General features: G+C 37.5%; 1 protein-coding gene across 2 annotated transcripts in view; it reads left to right on the plus strand.

Moving 5' to 3' along the window:
• Positions 1-253: 253 nt before the first annotated feature.
• The window catches only part of GALNT1 (polypeptide N-acetylgalactosaminyltransferase 1), a gene marked incomplete at its 5' end in the record, with an annotated part of 69,716 nt that continues 57,531 nt past the window's right edge, over positions 254-12,438 (plus strand). Inside the window, 2 exons of one of the 2 annotated variants that reach the window (XM_079717761.1) lie at positions 254-392; positions 10,773-10,947. In XM_079717761.1, coding sequence (XP_079573887.1) covers positions 254-392; positions 10,773-10,947 — 314 coding nt within the window. The remainder of the gene's footprint in view (positions 393-10,772; positions 10,948-12,438) is intronic. The other variant, XM_079717762.1, reaches the window with a different exon arrangement.

Consider the following 12,438-nt stretch of genomic DNA (forward strand, 5'->3'; position numbering starts at 1 on the left):
TATTTTTATATATTTTACTAGTATTCTTTCAAGTCTGATTTTAAAACTTATTCTTCATAGTAAAAGTTCATATTCATATTGAATTAATCCATTGGTTCTTTTTTAGTTAATTTTTAAGTTAATCTTTTGTCTTTTTCTTTCTATAGGTTATGAACGTGATTTCTGATGAAACTGGATTGGAATAATTTTCATGATCTTTGTATATTTATATATATATATATATTTTAAAATTTTGCATTTGACTTAAAGTGCCATGAGAAAATTTGCATATTGCAAGGTGGTCCTAGCCACCTCCTTGATTTGGGTACTCTTGGATATGTTCCTGCTGCTTTACTTCAGTGAATGCAACAAATGTGATGAAAAAAAAGAGAGAGGACTTCCTGCTGGGGATGGTGAGTGACATTTTATAATAGTGGACCTGTTTTGATATATATGTCACTTGTTTGTACTAACTAATTTGGAAACTATAAAATTTTAACATTTTTAGATTAATAGTAATCCCTGGCTTCCTGTATATGATGATCATATTTCCATCAGTTCTCCAGTGGGTTCTTCTAACAGTTAAAAGTATTAAAGTATCCTGTATAGAATTGCTAAATTCAATTTGTGTGTTCAATGTTAAATGTAGTTAATTTTCTGGAAGTTATATTACCAAATACTGTAGGGAATCTCATAGCTGGAACTACCAAAATTGTACAGGAGATTAGTCTAGTGTCATAATGCTGAGTGGAGCATTAAAATTGCATTATCAAGTATATGAGAGAGTTCTCCAGCCTTCCCATCTCAGTCCTAAGGGAAGAAGTCATTTTAGGTAGATGTGGTCTGGTGAGTTTGTTTTGTTAATGCTGTAGATAGCTCCAGTTAGCACTTTTAGGGAGAGCTTATGAAAAGATCAGGCTATAAAATCTGGGCTGCAGTGAGAACACTGCAGTATCTAATATGGAAAAGGAAGGAAACACAAATATGAAGGACCTAGTTTGGAAGACTGACATTTTTGACAGAGGACACCTGAAAAATTCAGTTTTAGACTCTCTGTGTTTAAACCAAAAAACAAATGCTGCCTTTTATTTTTTTTTAAACAAAATGAAAATGACTTTGCATTGTGAATCAGCAATTCAGCTATTCTGCGCTCTGAACTCTCTGTGATTAGTTATAGAATATCTGGCTAAACAGTAATTCTATTTTTAGGAATTATATGTGAATGATTACTGTTTTATTTGAATATGTAGCCACATTTAAATATCTTGTACTTTTTTAATGAAAGCACCTGGTCCCTTAAAATTTATAATCTAAAATTATTTATTTGTATTGGTAGGTGTGCCTACTTATTGTAATTTTTACAGATGGGATTGTGTAACCAGTTCTCTTTATTTCATGGGAAATCTGCCGAAAATTAGGCTCAGTTGCTAACACTGGACTTTAGTAATACCTAGGCTAACCCCTGACTTTTTAATTTTCACCTTCCCCATAATTCTTTTGCCTATTAATTTGTTGACTTTCCTGGTTTCCTTTATGGCCCTGCTGTTTAGTAAGTTTGTCGGGTGACAAGACACTACCTCCTTAACTGTTGTTAGAGCTATAACTCTGTCAACATTTAAATCAAATCAAAGGTATTGCCATTCACCAGTAAGAAACTAGCATAATTCTTTTCCCAAGTGGAACAGATTAACTTTCCCCTCACTCCACCTTAATTCATTGCCATTTATACTGGGAGCTCATGGTGTTCTGTCTTAAATGCAAAGGCATGAAAAGTAAGAAAGACTGGGACCTCTGTAGTAGGTGAAGACACACTTAGTGAATGTTTTTTAAACTCTGATATGTGCTGGGCAGTGTGCTACATGCTAGTGACATACACTTCAACAATACAAAAAAGTTCCTCCCTTTGGGGAATCCCAATCCAACAGGAGAGAAAGAATATGGTAAAATAGTGATATGATAGATAGCATACTAGAGATGTGCATGAGAGCAGGAGGGTGGGACACCGTGGGGCATCTGAGAAGGTGCAGCAAGGAAGTGTAACGCTCAAGCTGTAGTATCAGGGTGAACAGGTGTTTGTTAGGTTTGATGGGTGAGGGCAATACCTTCCAAGCAAAGGAGAGAAGCATGTGCAAGATAAGCAAGTGAGAGACAGAGGTGACGGATAGGAGAATGTGAGGAAAGAACACGGGACGAAGCTGGGAGGTTAGCAGAGGCCACATCATGGGAGGCCTTTTATGACATGCTAAGGGTTTTGGACTAAATCCTGTAGGTGAGGCATGCCATTGAAGGATTTTTTTGGCTGCGTCAGGTCTTAGTTGTGGCACGCGGGATCTTTTGTTGCGGCACACGGGCTCTTTGTTGCGGTGCACAAGCTTCGCTCTAGTTGTGGTGCGCAGGCTCCAAGACGCGTGGGCTCTGTAGTTTGTGGCGTGCAGGCTCTCTAGTTGAGGCCCGTGAGCTCAGTAGTTGTGGCGTGCGGGCTTAGTTGCCTTGCAGCATGTGGGATCTTAGTTCCCTGACCGGGGATCGAACCCTTGTCGCCTGCATTGTAAGGCAGATTGTTTACCACTGGACCACCAGGGAAGTCCCACTGAAGGATTTTAAACAAGGGAATCAGTTACCTGAGGGTATCCAGACTTTCAGAAAGAAGTTTAGTGGTCACGTGGCTGATGTATCGGCTTGGTGTTTAAAAGCCGAAGTTCCTTCAGTTTTTAAATAAAAATAAAAGACACATTTTTCATTTTCACCAAGAGCTTTATTGAACAACATATTCACAGTTTTGTACCACTACCTTCCGCCATTTTTTAGGCAACTTCATAATTCCATCTTCCCACAACTTTTTATCTTTTTGAGCAAAGAACTGTTTCAGGTGCCTTTTACAGTTTTCCAGGGGGTTGAAATTTTTTCCATTAAGAGACTTTTGTAAAGACCGAAATAAATGGAAATCTGAAGGTGCAGTGTCTGGTGAATATGGCGGATGAATCAGAACTTCCCAGCCAAGCTGTAACAGTTTTTGTCTGGTCATCAAAGAAACATGTGGTTTTGCGTTAATCCTGATGGAAAATCGTGCATTTTCTTTTGACTAATTCTGGACCCTTTTCATCGAGTTCTGCTTTCAGTTGGTCTAATTGGGAGCAGTACTTGTTGGAATTAATCATTTGGTTTCTGGAAGGGGCTCATAATAGAGGACTCCCTTCCAATCCCACCATATACACAACATCACCTTCTTTGGATGAAGACCAGCCTTCAGTGTGATTGGTGGTGGTTCATTCACTTGCCTCACGATCTCTTCCATTCCACATTATTGTACAGTATCCACTTTTCATCACCTGTCACAATTTGTTTTAAAAACGGAACGTTTCGTTATGTTTCAGCAGAGAATCTCATGTGGAAATACGGTCAAGAAGTTTTTTTTCGCTTAATTTACGTGGAACCCAAACGTCAAAGCGATTTACATAACCAAGCTGGTGCAAATGATTTCAGCGCTTGATTTGGGTATTTTGAGTATGTTGGCTGTCTCCCATGTGATATAACATTGATTGTTCTCAATTAATGTCTCGATTTGATCCTTATCAACTTCAACTGGTCTCCCCAACCTTGGAGCATCGTCCAGCAAAAAATCTCCAGCACAAAACTTTGCAGACCACTTTTGACACGTTCGATCAGTCACAGCACCTTCTCCATACACTGCGCAAATATTTTTTTGTGTTTCAGTTGCATTTTTACCTTTCTTGTAATAATAAAGCATAATATGCCGAAATTGTTGCTTTTTTTTCTTCCGTCTTCAATATTAAAATGGCTACACGAAAATTCACAGATTTTGATAATTTTTTTTTTAATGCATGACATATGACAGCTGTCACAATACAGTCCAACAAAAATGTTTCAAATGAAGTTAAAGACAACTAAGCACTACTAGAGCCATCGTATGGGAAAAACCAAACAAACTTTTTGGCCAACCCAATACTAGCAGGGAATGAGACGGCAGAGACTGGTTGTGAGGCCGCTGGGAAGGTTTGGAGAAGTTCTTGGGGCCTACACTAAAATGACACTGGAGATGGAGAGGAAATAAAATATATGAGAAGTTTGTAAATAGTGGTGTTTACATAGCATGGGGAGTCACTGAATGTAGGTAATAACGGAAAGTGAAAAGTCTAAGATGACTCTCAGGTCTTCCTCTTTGGATGAACTGATACGAGGCAGGACCCCCAGAGGCAGAGTGGCTTTGGTGAGAAGGCAGAAGGATGAGTTGCGTTTGGAGCGTTTAACGTTGGGGTGTTGGGAGGGATGTCCTGCAGCACAGGGTGGCTGGGGTAGAGCACGTGGGCGGCAGTGTGGGCTCCAGCAGTGTGTGGATGTTGGAAGAGACAGGCCAGTGTTGGAGAGGATCATGGAGGGTCAGCAAAGGGAAATAAGCCTTCTGGAAGTCAGAGTAGGGGGAGAAGCCAGAGGGAGTGGGGTCATGGAAATCCAGGAGTGATGTTTGTTCAGAGATTTTACTTGAGATGAAGACGTGGTTCTGATGTGTTTCCCAACAGGGGGTTTCTTATGACCCTAGCAAGTGCCATTTCAGTGCCAGTGGATTTGATATTACTGATGTGTAGCTTACCCTTTTAGGAAGCTTCCACACGAATAGATAGTACAGTAGTTTAAAAGAAAGAAATGGAGCCAAAGTTGGTTTTCTATGAATGTATGTATTTTTTATGTATGTTGAGGGAGAGGTTTAAATACAAAGTAATGAAGTAATACTTGGAAGAGCCAATTCTCAGCAGATGAGACAGTGTGGTGTCAACCATAAGAAAAGGATTATCCTTGAAGAGGATTCTAAGGTTAGTATAGTTTTGGAAAACGACTAGTAGCCTGAGCATCAAGGAAAAGGAGTAGCTTTTATACAAAGTACAGAAGTACAAACAAAGTAAAGGAGAAATGGTCTGAAAGTAACAATGTGGAGCTATGAGAGAGCATCGTTACCTCCTGGGAGACGGAGAATGAAAGTTGTTGAGGGTTGTGAGGTTAGTGGGCTCCGGGGCAGAGCCAGATTTAAGTCTGGTAGATGGGGCCCCTGTTGAGACAAGATGACGTATTGATAGAAGCTTTATAATGGCCTGGGGGCATCAGGGTGTTGAGTGGGACAGACTGAGAAGGCCGTGAGCAGTGGAAGGATGAGGGAAGCACTGAGCAGTAAGCCAAGCGGTGAGTTAATAGCTGAAGGGAGAGACTTGGAGAGGCCAGCCGTTCCAGATGGGGCCCTAGAGCATCCATTTTTTCCAACTGTGTTCCATGTAGCCTTAAGGGATTGAAGGGAAAGAGTGAGGAAATGATTTAGGGAAGGGGGACAATTGATGCTAAGCAAGAACAGTTTGAAAAATCTGCTCTGATGTGAAGTTTCAGTACAGTGGGCGCTGAGAGGTCTCAAGTAGCATCAGAGGCCTAAGGTTGTTAAGGCTCTCAACATAAGGCTGCTGAGGAATTGTGGTGCCACTGAACAGATCTTTCACTAAACTTGTTGGGAGAGGGTTGATAGGTGATAGCACCAAGGATGTGGACTTTCTTAGTGGAATTAGCAAGTACAGTCAGTGACCTAGAGGAATGTAGGTCTCTTTCGATAGAACACATAAGGTCTCCAGGATATTCGTTTTCTATGGCATTTGAAAAACCAAATCAAAACAAAAAAGAAAAAGAACAATGAGCAGATACAACACTCCAGAGCAATTGTCTCAGTATTGTAAGGACCTCATTTCTGAACTTCTTTGAACTGCTTTACAATGCCAATTTGGTGAAATTTACCAAATTCTGTTCTTTAAACTATTGTGTGCAAAATGGTGTCCTATTTTTAAGCAGAATGGATTCATTATCCTTATGATAATGTTTATAAGATTATCATTGATATATTTAGTTTTCTAGAATTCTTACATTTACTTGTTACTTGCCTGTGTCAGGTAACAACAGGCCAGTCTTTGGTGTTTCAGAGGGTTGGTTTTGTTTTGTTTTATTTTATTTTCCTGAGCAGTTCTCTCTCATAGTTTTATTCTTGTATTTTATACCCCAGACTAACTGAGAATAGCAAAATTCTTCTGTTGCTAGAGAATTAGATTAGATTCCCTTTGAGAAAACACGGTTAGTGTGGGTTGTGTCTTGGGAATATTTTTGCAACTCTTCTGCTTTTTAGAATTAACTCATTCATTCAATTTATGGATTTGGATGTTGCATAGACTATTCAGTATTTTTACAGATGCAATTTCAAGTAGGAATTAATCCTTTGTGCCAGCACTGTACTTGATTTTCAGATTATTAAAATGTTGATTATTCAAGTTTTCATGTACTTCTGCTAGAATTATTTCAGTTGTCAAACAGTAGGAAAAGTTTGAGAACATATTTTATAGAAGAAACTTCTGATGATTAAAAACATAAAAATATTGTTAGTAAAGGCTTTCAGAAACTCTTTATTACAGACTTTTAGTGTGCTTAGAGTTTTATTTGAACACATTACAAATGAATTGAATATAAAATTGGAATGAGGGTTGAAACTGACAGGTGTTGAGGTAGCAGAGAGTTATCAATGAATTTTGTTATATGCAATAATATTTTGACATTAAAAAAATCAGGTAATTTGCTTTGTTTATAGAATACATATTATATACACTAAGAAAACAAATACATTTCAGTTATCATTGTAAGCCACATCCCAATTTCAGAGATGTTAAAATATGGGAAAAAATATTTTGGAATAAGTGAAATATAGTGCATAAAAATAGTAAAGATAGTCGTACAATAAGGTAAGAAAATTGTTTGTGAGAAATGATTTTAGCCTTTTATCTTCCCCATCTTCCCCAAATGGGTATCATGTAACTTTATACCTCCTTATTCCACTTCCATGAGAAAAATACAAATCAGAAATTTGTAAGATTTATTAAAACACATTCATAGGTATGTCATGTGGTTTGTATATATGAATCTTATTTGGCGGCATTCAGAGTGAACCTGTAGTTTTTTCGAAAATTAAATTTTCTAAAACGTGAAACTTCTCTACATTGTCATGTAAATGAAGTTTAACTAAAGTGTATAATAAAATGTTTGTTCTCACATAATACTTTGGAATAAAACCTTAGTCACCCCCTTGTCAAAGTTGATTTGATTTTTAGAAATGATCTGTCTATAAAATTTTATGGGAACGAAAGTTTGTTTTTCAGTTCGGGAAATGATAATATCCAAACCCATTTCGTTTGCTTTCAAACAAGTTTCACTGAACTCTTTTTAATTTACATGAAAGACTGGTAAGTAGAATACAAGGAAAGTTAATGCTTACTATCTTCTTTGTTAGTTGCTTTTTAGTACTGCAAGTGCATTAGTAGTAAAAATATTCACTAGCTACTTGCATTTTATCCTGGCATCTTTGCCAAAGAAAATTAGTTTACTGGTTGCTGTAATTCTTCAAGATATTATAATTTCTAAATTAGAGTATTGTGGTGGATTCTGTAAGTCATGCAGTAGTCATATAACTTTTGATTAATGGTCATTTTAAATGCGGCTCTGAGATCTCATGTGTATCAGTAGGTTAAAGTATATAATGTGGGTATTACACCAGATATTTAGATTATTAGTAAGTACCAGGTGACCAAATTTGTAAAATATTGCAGCCAGGAGGATTTTATATGTTGTGCAGTTTTGCCCAATTCTTTAAGACCTCAAGGCTAGAGTTTTACTTCACTGTGATGGGGCAGGATTTTAGCACCCATTTGGAGTGTTGTATCTGCTCATTGTTTAACTTTCTGGTCATACAGTCTCTTAGGCTGTAAGCAATCAAGTTTATACTTACTGGTTCTTACAGTAATAATTTCTTGAGTGCTCCTTCCTGCTCCCCAAATCCTCATGGAAAATTTCCAAACATAAACAAAAGTAGAGAAAAATAGAAAATTGATCTCCCATATACCCATCATCTGGCTTCAACAGTTACCAACTCAAAGCTAGTCTTGTGGCATAGATACATGGATACCTCTTTCTTTTTGTCCTCCCCACCCCCCGTTTCTGGTTGTTGTTGAGGAAGAAGAAATTGCTTTTTTTGTTTTCTCCAGTTTCCCACAGTCAGGATTTGCATCCCTTTAATGTTTTTTTTATCATTTCCTCTGTCCCCTATATTTCCTGTGAATCGGTAAGTAAGTCCAGAGGCTTGATCAGATTCAGCATCTACCCCACCCTGCCCCCAGCAAAAATATGTTATAGATGGTGTTCTGTATAACTTAATACTCAATTAAAAAACTGAGTAGTGTGAAAATGTTTCCATTTTAACTTTTCTTTAAAGCATCATCTTATGCTAAAATAGGGCACAGGTAACTGAAGGATATTTATAATAAGGGCCACTAGATGTCTCCCACCTACTCTTCAGGTTATCTGTGCCATGCAGATAAAATGACTGTTACCTCTAGAACTCCGCTGCTTTATACTGACCCCTGAATGTCCCAACCCCCAAATCTGTTAATTACTCTTTATTTTCAGAGACAGGTAAGTAAGAATTGACTCTGAGAGTTTTATAATTTATGATTTTTAAAGTTTTAAAAGCTTATATGGACATTATACTTCTGTACTTACAGTTTTTATTACACTTGGCATTGAAAATTTTTGTCACTGAGAATTTTTTAATTCTTACATTTAAAGAGCTTACTTGACAAAAATTAGGCGGGATTTGTTTTTAAAAATTGTATTATAAGAGTTTCCTATAATTTAAGTTATTTCCTAATATTTTAACTTTCTTCCTGGAATCACAGTTCATTCTGAGAATGGGGAAAGTTATTATCCACCATTTTTTTCCTTGATAGTCCTCTAGAATAGATTTTATATTCTAGACAGAGTTTTTGAAGACACAGTGAATAATATTCTGTAGCTCTGGTATTGGTAGGTTGCCATCTGAACAGGCATCCTGTAGGTCAGCTTTACCATCTAGAGCTGTTCTTGGGCAGATGAAGCTTGGCTGAAATGAGCTGGTTTGTCTACTGCCTTGATGTCTTCATTTTTTGTCCAGAGACTTTCGGGGATGCCTAAAAAACAAACTGAAGGAGAATAAAACTTTCAGCTTTAAAAATAAACAAGTAATGTACAAAACAGATACTTTCATCCCATTCTTATCCTCACCTCATTTTCTACCCATCCCTCTTAGATGGGAAGTTTAACAATGTTTTTTCAAATTTAATATATTCTAGAACATATTTTTCTTGGAACACTTTTCAACATCTCAAAAGCATATAGCAAGGAACAAGATTTGGGAATGGCTGATCAGGAATATTATTCTTTTTAGCAACATAACCAGTCCTCCATATCCATGGGTTATACAGAGGCCTGACCGTACCACACCTTTTTATATAAGGGACTTGTGTGTCTGTGGATTTTGGTATCCGCAGGGCGGGGTGAGGGGGGTGTCTTGGAACCAGTCCCCCATGGATACTGAGGGACAACTGTATATTACGAGATAACATTACTTCTGATTAGAATTATATTTCTTTCTTTTTTCATTAATAAGGTTATTTACTAGGTATATTTCAAATATGTAATCTACATATATGGAGTACATAATTTTAACACATTCCACTTAGCGTTTTTAAAAATGAAGCATTTTTCTAGCCCACGAAGGAAATGTTAATACCTTTCAAAAGGTAGGAAGTTTAAGCCACATGAGGGTAGAGAACATGTAATGTCTTGTCTGCACTGATCCTCAGTGCCTGGCACAGTGGCTGCTATGATGTAGGTGCTCATTAAATATTTATTGTTGGAAGGCTGTATTTTCTCACTTAAGTGCAATAAAATTAAAAAGTTTACAATGAATGTTTGAACAAATAAAAAGCTCAAAGCATAAAAGAAATTCAAAATAAAAGAAATTCTCAAGAATTATATTTCTTGATGCTCCACCTTGCATAATGCTTATTATAATGTCTACTATTGTCAGTTCAAGGATTTCATTTTGACTTATTTTGAATAACACTTTTACTCACATTAATTTAGCATATAGTTATAAAATGCCTATAAAACACTGCTAAACTCCACAGAAGGTACATGAATGAACAAAAAACTCCAGCTGAAAAAGAGATCATAATCTAGTTAGGGGAGGGTGTCATAGGCAGGTTTAACGATCATGATAAGAGAGAACTATTGATTAGAGACATAGAGCCCCCGACAAGATGATGTAGTAGTCAAGAGTAGTGAATGATCACTCTAGAGAGATGTAGAAAAGCTGCAGGAGAGAAGCTGCTTTAGCTGGGCCTTGAAGGACAAGTGTGAGTTTGGTATTGCAGAGGTAGAGGTAGGAAGGAGATGCCAAGGGAGGGGCCAGTGTGAGCAAAGGCACCAACGCAAGAAGACATGAGGCACATGGAGGAAAGTAGTGGGTGCTGTTTGACTGGAGGATGAGGATCCGTGGGGTGGCAGGTGGAGACCCCAGCAAGTGGTGGGTTTGGGAAGTTAGATTAAATTTCCTATTAAGGAGATTGGCCTCTAGGAGACCATGAGAATAACACAATGAAGGCTATGCTTTAGGGAGATTAATGTGGTAACGATATCGGAGATGGGAGTGCCAAGGCCATGAAGTGATTCAGGTGAGTGGTGCAAAATGAGGAGGTCTTGAGTCAGGACGAGGCATGGAAGCGGAGGACAAGGCAGCCCCTAAGCCATGTCTCAGACTGGGAGAGGATGGGCTCAGAAATGGCTCTGGTTGTTGAGGGCATAGTTTAAACTCAAATGTTATTAAACAGAAACATGAATCAATTGTTATACAATTAATGTTAGTTAAGTTTCCTCCTTATTCTTAGTTCTAGAGCCAGTACAAAAGCCTCATGAAGGTCCTGGAGAAATGGGGAAACCAGTCGTCATTCCTAAAGAGGATCAAGAAAAGATGAAAGAGATGTTTAAAATCAATCAGTTCAATTTAATGGCAAGTGAGATGATTGCACTCAACAGATCTTTACCAGATGTTAGGTTAGAAGGGTAAGTACCTAGTGTGGTCCTAATAGTATTTAATATGAATGAAAAGTATGTTATGAATTCCCAATAAATTGCACTTTAGTGTTGACTGTTCTTAAAGTGATTGTTACATCACTAAGTTACTACTTACCCCCCAACTTAAATAATTAAATGCTGATAAAATAATACCTCAAGTTCTAGTGATCATTGGGACTATATATTTTAGGCTTTGGAAGATAATTGTTTATCTTGATAGATTAGTAGGAATTTTAAACTTCATTATTAACAAAACATCTATATAATTAATTTTTTTATTTGAATTTTATTTATTTTTTTTATACAGCAGGTTCTTATTAGTTCTCTGTTTTATACATATTAGTGTATACATGTCAGTCCCAATCTCCCAGTTCATCTCACCCACCCACCCCTGCCACTTTCCCCCCTTGGTATATATAATTATTTTTTACAAGATTCTTTTAAGTTGTGTGTAACTTAAAACGGTGAAGTATACAGTCATAAGCATACAGATTACTGAATTTTTACATATGTATGTACCCGTCTAACCATCATCCAACTCAAGTTATAGAATATTTCCATCACCCCTGAACACAAGATCTCTTGTGTTCCTTTCCAGTCAATACTCCCACCCCCAGGGGCAGCCATTGTTTTGATCTCTAAACATAGATTAGCTTTGTCTTTCTTTGAACTGTTTATAAATGGACCCATACTGTTTATATTCTTGCTGTCTCTGAGATCCATATTGTTGCATATATCAGAAACTTATTCTTGTCCATTGCAGTGTTGTGGTTTGTTATGTGAATATACCATAGTTTATTTACATGTCGATAGATATTTGTGTTGTTTCCACTTATTGACTATTGTGAATAAAGGCTATGGTGACATTTCTGTGCACATTTTAGGAAGACTTAAGCTCTCATTTCTATTTGGTGTATGTATTGGGGAAAGGAATAGGGTATACACTTAAGTAGCTTTAGCACGTGCTGCCAAACATTTTTCCAAGATGGTTGTACCAACTTACACTCCTACCAGCAATACAAGGCCCAGTTGTGCCATACGAAGAAGGTAATACAAGGTATCTGGACTAGAGGACAACAGGCCCAGTTAAAAGCAAGGGAACTGTACAGAGAAAGGTAGATCAAGTGAACATATACACTCTAGCTGTTGAGACCCCCTAGCCACCTCGCTTTCTGTGGCTCCCATTAATGCCAGCAGCCAGGGTTTATCCCTCCAGGCAGGAGATTGGAGGATCTTTTTCAGCAGAATTGGACTAGCCCTGGAGAAAAGCAAAACAACTGCAAACACTGACATCAGAGATTCTCCAACTTAATAGCATAGCCTGATCACTCCAGTGGAGGATACTCATAGTCACTAAGCCTCACTTAAATATTCAGAGTTTATATTCAGTTTTTTGGCCTTCCATTTTTAGTACTAGATGACCAAGGAATACTAGACATCACAGGAAACCCTCAAACATGTAAAGTATAATTCAAAACT

Source organism: Hyperoodon ampullatus (genome assembly GCF_949752795.1).
Source record: "Hyperoodon ampullatus genome assembly, chromosome: 13".
NCBI classification, from domain to species: Eukaryota; Metazoa; Chordata; class Mammalia; order Artiodactyla; family Ziphiidae; genus Hyperoodon; species Hyperoodon ampullatus.